The 9,531-nt window shown below is 40.4% G+C and overlaps 1 protein-coding gene across 1 annotated transcript in view; it reads right to left on the reverse strand.

Annotated features, from left to right (window-relative positions):
- Positions 1-1,246: 1,246 nt before the first annotated feature.
- Positions 1,247-9,531, reverse strand: part of morc3a (MORC family CW-type zinc finger 3a) — a 57,635-nt gene continuing 49,350 nt past the window's right edge. Inside the window, exons 17-19 of the mRNA XM_043701237.1 lie at positions 7,831-8,719; positions 6,177-6,301; positions 1,247-1,952 (exon numbers count right to left, since the gene is read on the reverse strand). Of these exons, the coding sequence (XP_043557172.1) occupies positions 1,811-1,952; positions 6,177-6,301; positions 7,831-8,719 (1,156 nt within the window). The 3' untranslated portion in view covers positions 1,247-1,810. The remainder of the gene's footprint in view (positions 1,953-6,176; positions 6,302-7,830; positions 8,720-9,531) is intronic.

The following is a 9,531-nucleotide window of genomic DNA, read 5'->3' on the forward strand; positions in this document are numbered from 1 at the left end:
CAAGGATGTTGCCAGGGTTGGAGGATGTGTGTTATAGGGAGGGGCTGAACAGGCTGGGCTGTTTTCCCTGGAGCGTCGGAGGCTGATGGGTGACCTTATAGAGGTTTATAAAATCATGAGGGGCATGGATAGGATAAATAGACAAAGTCTTTTCCCTGGGGTGGGGGAGTCCAGAACTAAAGGGCATAGGTTTAGGTTGAGAGGGGAATGAGCTTCCAGAGGAAGTGTGGAAGCTAGTAGCATTGCAACATTTAAAAGGCATTTGGATGGGTATATGAATAGGAAGGGTTTGGAGTGCTATGGGCCGGGTGCTGGCAGGTGGGATTAAATTGGGTTGGGATATCTGTTTGGCATAGACAAGTTGGACTGAAGGGTCTGTTTCCGTGCTGTACATCTCTATGATTCCATGACCAGACCCCTTTTTTATTCCATCGTCTCATCCGACCTGCCTGAGTAAACCGATCACATAGTCCTTTGCGGTATATAGGATTAGTATCCGCAACTTCTTGGTATACGCAGGAAGTCCATGCCTCTACCCCTCGCGGATTATGAAGACTGAGTGTATAGCTAAGCTATGTACTTTCAATTAGATGTCAAGAAACAGCATCCAACAAAACTCCTTAATGCAAAGAAGGGATGGATATAAAAGTGCCCTAGACTGGTCTGTGACCTGGCATGCATTAACATATTGATTGAGGTAACAAGCCACAGTTTGCCCAATCTCAACGCTAAGAATAGTCCACCTATTTTTAATATATTCATATAATCCATAGGAAGAGTTCCATCCTGTCCTGAGCTTCCTGTAACAGAGAGTGTATATGAAGGCACCCACTGAAACCTTACTACAATCAATGACGCTGGATTTTCTTTCAATAAATATTCAATGATACCCTGCACATCGATTTTTCACTCACCTGTCTTTTATTGGTGATATTGATTTCTTGATGGGAATAGACGCAACATACAGAGTTTGCCTCTGGCACCACTGTCAAGTGGGGATTTATAGCATCACAACAGCCATCATAGTAAACAATGATATTCGGTGTTACCAAAATCTGCACTCACCAAGACGACCCAAGCCAGTTTTTCTAATCTTAACCTTTCGATATTGAGGCAGATTGTAGAACTATTTCTGCCAGAGCAGAAAAAAGCAACGCCAGTGTTTGTAGGTTAAAAGGGGAATAAAGAACAGCTAAGTTTTGCAATTGAGATCACTATTGAGAAAGAAGGTGAAAAGTACATGTCATTACATTATAAAAGGTTTATATTGAAATTAATATGAAATTACATAATGATGTACAGCATCATTATTTAATCCAAAAACCAACAAAATGTGCACATTATAAAATGCCTGTAGGTACTTCAACAAAATCTTTTTTTAAAAAATTGAAATGATCTCCAGTTGATCAAAAGACATAATACCCTCCCATTCCACTGATCCTTATTTGATTAGAAAGATGAGCAGTTGAGAGATTAACCACAGATGGCATGAGTAAAAGATTTGGATATAATACCTCAAAAGAGATAAGCTTTGCACAAGATGGGTCAAGAAATTATCAGTTTGAATTACTTATTTTCAAGGAACTTTTTACTCAGCCAGCCTGTAATACATTACTAAAGTAAACTGACTAACAACTTAAGAAATCAATACTTTTGGTCAACAAAAAAACCCCAGAAATCATTGTGATCACAGAAGTGCATAATTCGCTTACTTATAAGCTCTGATATTATCAAAAAAGTATATTGACATAGTTACACAGTCCACTGATGTCTTCACAATATATCCATGTTATAAAGCAGATGACGGCCTTCATGATGTATTGGCAGATAACACCTGTTCTAAAATCTCATCAACAACTTCACTTTCATAGTTTATTTGTGTTAAGTCCAGTTCAGGTATAATCTTAACCAGAATCTGTGCAATGCCAAACCGCAGAGACCTGAGTTTCACACTGTAAGGAATGAAATATCCACACGTTAACAATTGTGACAGTTGAATAGTTCATTTCAATTAGATGGAATGTAAGATTGTCCTTAACATTTTTGTCCCCCCCCCCAAGAGATTCTTGCAAATGCTCCAACACATATCTAATGAAGAATACTACTGCAAAACCCTTTAGGCATTATTATTGTTCAAAACAATCTTAGTGTTCAATCAAGGCAAAACTGTCATAATTGAATTTCACCAGAACAGATTTTATATTAGTTTTACAAAATCACCAGCAATCCCAATATAAACATTAAATCTTTTCAAAACTCGCAATAAACATTAAAATTCATTAGTATGAGAAAATTTCTTTTTAGTTTGAAATGAAACAATTCAAACTTCAAAAAATTACTTATTTCAACAATCAGTGCACAGAATGGGCTAAGCTTAACTTCTGTCAGCATTCAGAGGCATGTTTCAGTGGGGAGAATGGCTGCATTTTGTTAGTTTCCCCTCCAGAGAAAATGCCAACAGGAACAGGAACAAAATTTCTTAACGATTGTGAATTCCTAAGCTTACGTCAGGTTTGTCAAACATTTTTGCAGGTCAGGAATAGTTCCAGCTATCAGTGATATTGTTTCTGCCCAGTTTAGGAGGGGTAGACAAGAATTATGAAACCCTCCTTTTCATAGTTTCTGAAATCCATTCAACCTGTGTGACCAATGTCAAGTTATAGAGAAATTCTGCAGGCCAGGGAGAGGTGCTGAGGAAGGAGGACAACAAAACACGCCTTACTGTTTGCTGCAAGTGTTGGGAGCATGACACTGTCTGCAAGCAAGCATAGTGTCTGGCAGGAAGGGGGAGTCACAGGCAGATTCCCTGAAAGACACAGCTACCACACAAAAAAACACACCAGCAAAATTGAGACCCCAGACCTTCAATCTCAGACTCCTGAGTATTCAGACAAGCACTTAATAAACACAGCCTAGAATGGAAGCAGTCAAATCCCATCCATGTTAAACATAGGAAAAGGTGGAGCAGCAGCCGCCTCAAATGGCTCACTCACAACCTGAACAGTTCCAAAGCAGGGGAGCACCATGTCGCAGATGTAGGTGACTCTGGCTAGACCAGAATTTCCTGTGTATCCGTAATCGACTCAGGGAAGAAAGTCTGTGCAGAATGCTGAGAAACACCAAATGAGCAGACTATACAGGAACATGGTAAGCTACTTTGAAGGGACAGGGGAGCAAAGTCAGAAGAAGATGCCTCTGTTCCAAGATATGCTTCTAAAGCTTTACAATCTTATGACTGAAAGCTGAAGGGAAAGCCAAGGGGATTGCCTAAGGGCAGGCAATCACAGTGGTCTTGATGGTGTGATGAGGAGCTTCAATTTCTGTGCAATTAATTTTTTTCCAAAACTCCACATATGACCCTGCAGGACATCAGAACTGCAGCAACCTGATACACCCATCAGATCACCAATAGCCTTTTTAAAAAAATCAGACTAGTTACAACTTTTTTGGACACACAGCACAACACATCCTGGATAGGTATAGCTCCAACATAGTCCAGGGAGCTTGACACCATCCAGGACAAAGCAGCCGCTTGATTGGAGCTGAAAATGTGTTGCTGGAAAAGCGCAGCAGGTCAGGCAGCATCCAAGGAACAGGAGAATCGACGTTTCGGGCATAAGCCCTTCTTCAGGAATGAGGAAAGTGTGTCCAGCAGGCTAAGATAAAAAGGTAGGTAGGAGGGACTTGGGGGAGGGGCGTTGGAAATGCGATAGGTGGAAGGAGGTCAAGGTGAGGGTGATAGGACGGAATGGGGTGGCCCTCGAACTCAGCACCGCCTTCCTAACCTGCAATCTTATTCCTGACCTCTCTGCCCCCACCCCATTCCGGCCTATCACCCTCACCTTGACCTCCTTCCACCTATCGCATTTCCAACGCCCCTCTCCCAAGTCCCTCCTCTCTACCTTTTATCTTAGCCGCAGGACACACTTTCCTCATTCCTGAAGAAGGGCTTATGCCCGAAACGTCGATTCTCCTGTTCCTTGGATGCTGCCTGACCTGCTGCGCTTTTCCAGCAACACATTTTCAGCTCTGATCTCCAGCATCTGCAGTCCTCACTTTCAGCCGCTTGATTGGCATTGCATCTGCAAGCATCCACTCCTTCCACCACCAACACTCAGTGGCAGCAGTGAGTAGTACCTACAAGATGAACTGCAGAAATTCAAAGATCCTTAGACAGCACCTTCAAACCCAGTATCACTACCATCCAGAAGGACAAGAGCAGCAGATACCTGGGATCACAATCACCTGCAAGCTCCCCTCCAAATCACTCACCATCCTGATTGGAAATATATCACCATTCTTTCACTGTTGCTGGGTCAAAATCCTGGAATTCTCTCCACAGGAGCATTGTAGGTCAACCTACAGCCGGTGGACTGCAGCAGTTCAAGGTAGCAGCTCACTGCCACCTTCTCAAAGACAACTACGGGCAGACAACAAACGGGCCCCAGCCATTGACCTCCACATCACAAATGAATATAAAACAAAGAGGGTCACAGGACTTGCGTCAGTCCCAGGATTTACCAGCTTGATGACACGCCTTTCCATTACTGTTGCAATGACTGGATCCATTTTGTGCACAGGTAAGGAGGAACATACTTCCACCTGATGTCTTCTAGCCTGAACATAACCCCAAACCCAATCTCGGGTCACAAACTGTACCCACACCTGACTCCTCCCAAAATTTACATAAATCTTGAGCAAAGTCTGACAGAGTTCACAGATGTAGTTTGAGAGTCACAATGTGGCATTACTCACATTTGCCAACCCAGAACAAAAATTCAGCTGTCAAATTGAATTTTTAAAAAATTATTTGTGCATTGAGATAATACCCTCGGAAAGCTTTTCTTTTTAAAATAGAAGCTTACCAGCACTGAACTTTTCAATGCTATTTAATCATCAGTTTGAAAGCTAAATTTTGGAAGTGTCCTTGTGTTTTATTAAATTCCATTTCAATCAGGAAAAATTCATCAACATTCCCATGGCTGAAACCAGAACCACTGTTTTCATAAGAATTGAAGCTTGAAAATGATTCCAATCATAGGGTCATCGAATCTTAGAATGCAGAAACAGACACTTAAGTCTACCAGTCCATAATCCCAAACTAAACTCGTCCCACCTGCCTGCACTTGGCCCATATCCCTCCAAACATTTTTTTATCCATGTACTTATCAAAATGTCTTTTAAACATTGTAACTGTACCCTCATCCACCACTTTCTCTGACATTCCACACATGAACTATTCTGCCCCTCATGTCTCGTTTTAGATCTTTCTCCTCACATCTTAAAAGAATGCCCTTTAGCCTTGAAACCCCACACCCTAGGGGAAAAAGCTCTTGCTATTCATCTCACCTACACCCCTCATTATTTTATAGACTTCTGAAAGGTCACCTCTCAATCTCATACACTAAAGTGAAAAAAAACAGTCCCAGCCTATCCAACCTCTCCTTATAACTCAAACCCTCCATTCCCAGCAACATTCTGCTAAATCCCATCTGAACCCTCTCCAGCTTCGTAATATCCTTCCTAGAAGAGGGAAACCAGACTGGACACGGTACTCCAGAAACAGGCCTTAGCAATGTCCTGTGCAGCCACAACACAACATCCCAACTCTTATACTCAAAAGGTCTGAGCAATGAAGGCGAGTATACTAACGGCTTTCTTAATCACCCTTCTTAATGCCCTGAACCCCTAGGTCTCTCTGTTCTACAGCACTACCCAAGGCCCTACTTTTAATCGTATAAGATTTGTTTTACATCTTCATGTAAAATGGGTGATTGCAATATCACTAATGTTTTATGTCCACAAAACATTTCCCATTAAAATTGAGGTATCAAATAGATAGTAAATTTACTGCTCAAGATCAAGGTTTAAGTGTTTTGTCCCAACCCTGCCTTTCCAGGGTTGATTGATAATTTCATAGCTTGCCATGAAGCACTGTCCTTCGATCTTGTAGATCCCTGTTAGGCCTTACTGAGTCACCATTGTTCACCATCAGATCCCCATCTTCAATTCCTTCAAGCCTTGTTCAATCACATATAAGCAACCATTCTGAACGGTAGGCCCCAACACATACTGCACCATTCCTAAGGGTCTTTCCTAATCTGAGTTTGATATAGTTTCCAAACATAAATTTTATTTTTCTTGCCCCAGTAAAATCTCAAAACGTAATGTTTTACCTTGTGTCATTGGAAAGGTTATTCTGTTGTGCTTCAGTGACTTCACGCTTTAAACATTCCACTTCTTTACAAAGATTTGCCCATTTGAGCTTGATTGTATCATTTTCTCTTTGTAATCGTTCAGCCTGTGTCCGGGAGGGAGGGAAGAGTAGAACAAAAAACACTTTCATAAAGGTTGGTCTCCAATTATAAAAATATACTATAGCATTAATTTTAGGAACAAACTATAAAAGTATTATAACAGACAAATCCTAAAATTCTGAGATTTGTATAACAGGAAAAGAAATACTGAAAATCGGGCATATGTAACTTTCCCAGTATTCTGAAATTAAATAATGTGGCTAGTAAGGAGCCTGGAAACATAAAAGCTAAAGTAAAATGATAAGAAATCCTAAAGAGAAATTCTAAATAGTTGATGCAGGTTGTCACAAAATAATTGAAATGAATACTTAGCTAAATAAAACCAGCTTCAATTATTCACTGGTATAGTGTAATGGAATTGGGAGCAGAATAGTGACCTATGCTATACCCAGTTTGACATCTTGAAGAATGAATTCGTTCCATTCCCCCACTCAAACTAGTTATCGTGTCTGAAGTTTATATCATGAGTACAATTGTTTACTTTTTCATTTTTGCAACAAATATAGGCTCAACAGCAAGGCACCCACAGCTCCGGTTTCAGGTATCAGCTTTATGAATGTGCATTACTTATTGACTCAAATGGAGTGGATTTAGCTGCTAGAACTGTCAGCCTGAATACAAACTGATGCAGCAGAATGAAAAGTCATTTCAACCAAAGTCAGTACTGAGTACAAAATGGGATTCCCAGATGAATGGTGATGCTGAGTACGTGTCCTTTGGACTGACATTCAAGAATGAGCCATTTTTAGGACACTCAAGAAATTGAGTCTAAAAGAGAAGGACTGTGCAAAAACCAAGGCGAAGAACAGGTACAAGGTTGTGGATGAACAAATTAGATTCATCAAATCTCTTAGCATGTCACAGGTTTAATTCTAAAATCGCAAGGAGAATAAAACTGCTGTAACCCATTCTGCAATCAGTTCTTTTTCAGCTTAAAACATTAAAAGATGGGTTTGTTAAAACACATTCTGCACACACTGGACAGAAAAGGATATCTGCCCTGAGAACATTGTGGTTGCTGTGCTAGAGACTTTTGCTTCAAGTTGTTGTTGACCCTCACTATGCTGTTCCAGTACAGCTACAATATTGGCATCTACCTGGCAGCGTGGAAAATTGCCAGGTACATCCCGCTGACTAGAAGCGGGATAAATCCAGCTTGGTCAATTACTGCGCCAATCAACTAAGTTGAGAGGTGATGAAAGATGTCAATGTTGCTATCAAATGGCAATTAATTACCAACAACTACTTATTAATGCTCAGGTTGGTTCAACCAGGACCACATAGCTCCAACTGTTACCACAGCACAGTGAGAACAAAAGGATGGAATTCCAGCAATGAGAGGAGAGCGACTGCCCTAAACATCAAGACATATTTGACTGAGGATGACATCAAGGAACCTCAATAAACTGAAGGCAGTGGGAACCAAGGTGAAATTTTCCACTAGCTAATACCTGGCACATTCATGTCAAAATTTGTAAACCTATTTGCCCATTTGTATATTTTAGTTACTTACTTCTTCTTTATGCTGATCTCGTTCAGACTTGCAGCTTTCTAATTGTCGAAACATACTGTCCAACTGCAGAATTAGCTCATCTTCCTCCTTTTTTACCAAATTATCATTTTCTTTCAGATTACAAGTGAAACATTCAAACTTTAAATTCTCCAGTGTCTGGCACTGTCTCTTTAACTTTTCCATTTCCTTTAGTGCCAGTTCATATTGGGTTGCCTTTTCCTCATTACTAAGTTTGTAGAAGTCATTCATACTCTCTGTATGGTCCCCAATGACAAATTCAGACTGTGTCCACTGATGGCAGCACTCCTTTTTGATAGGGCACTCACTTTTTTCCAAAAGCTTTCTTTCAACATTTTCCAGTTCTTTTTCCATCAGTTCACATTTTGCTTTGTAGTGATCCCTCTCGTCAGTCATGGCTTTCAGAAAAACATTTTGCATGTTTCCTTTTTCTCTGGTTTGAGCTATGCTTTCCATGTCATTTGCCAAACACTTAAGGTTGTCATCTTGAGGCCGTTGAATTTCTTCTTTCCGATGACTGGCGCCACTGGACAGGTTCGGCTTTTCAGAACCACTGCCCTCCTCCTTGACCGAAATTGGTGAGTTCTCAGTCTGTGTACCTTTAACTTGTTCTTCACAGTCATTGAGCAGTACATCATTGACGCAGTCAGTCGTATCTGTACTTGCTCTGTGCTCATGTTTTACTTTTGACAAGTCAAAAGTTAAACTCGGCCTCGGTGTACTTTTCTCATCAATAATAATGACATCATCATCAAATGTCGTATCATTAACAGTTTCCCCATTTACAGAGCTGTTAAAAGATTTTCCTTCGTCTAATTTTGGTTGCTTTGGATTTGGACTTGCTCCTGCATAGTTAAGTTGTCGTTTAAGACTAGAAGAAGAAGTAGCACAATGTTAGCATTAGCGTGCAGAGCAATTGTAGGACTGTGTTATGTAATTATTCAGCTAAGTAGTTTTTAATTCTCCAATATTTGTAAGATATAAATATTTGATTCAAATGAGAAATTTCTCATTTTCAAAAGTATCTTGAACTTCTAATCTTAATGCATATCATTCAAAATCCCTTCAGATTTATTCCAAACTCCCTCTCCTGCAGATGTTTGGGTACTGTTTCACAACTACTTTTAAGTACCTTACGAGTGTTTGGACAGCTAGTTTTTCTTGGATACTCAACAATATTCAATCCTGCTGCGACTAACAAATTTTTCAGCAGAGTTCACTGGCCAGCAATTTGAAACCTGATTGCTGTAGGGAAAAAAACATGCATTTGTAAGCATTTGTGACAAAGAGGACGTTCTAAAGCACTTTGAAGCCAATGAAATACTTTTAAAGCACAGTCACAAGAAACATAGTTACCTTGCACACAGCAAATACTCTTGCCTTATAAGTCTTATTGAATTCTTTGAGGAGGTGACCAAGCATGTGGATGAGGGTAGAGCAGTGGATGTAGTATACATGGATTTTAGTAAGGCATTTGATAAGGTTCCCCATGGTAGGCTTATGCGGAAAGTCAGGAGGAATGGTAGTGGGAAATTTGGCCAGTTGGATAGAAAACTGGCTAACCGGTCGAAGTCAGAGAGTGGTGGTAGATGGTAAATATTCAGCCTGGAGCCCAGTTACAAGTGGAGTTCCGCAGGGATCAGTTCTGGGTCCTCTGCTGTTCATAATTTTTATTAATGACTT

Source organism: Chiloscyllium plagiosum, chromosome 12 (genome assembly GCF_004010195.1).
Source record: "Chiloscyllium plagiosum isolate BGI_BamShark_2017 chromosome 12, ASM401019v2, whole genome shotgun sequence".
In the NCBI taxonomy this organism is placed as follows: Eukaryota; Metazoa; Chordata; class Chondrichthyes; order Orectolobiformes; family Hemiscylliidae; genus Chiloscyllium; species Chiloscyllium plagiosum.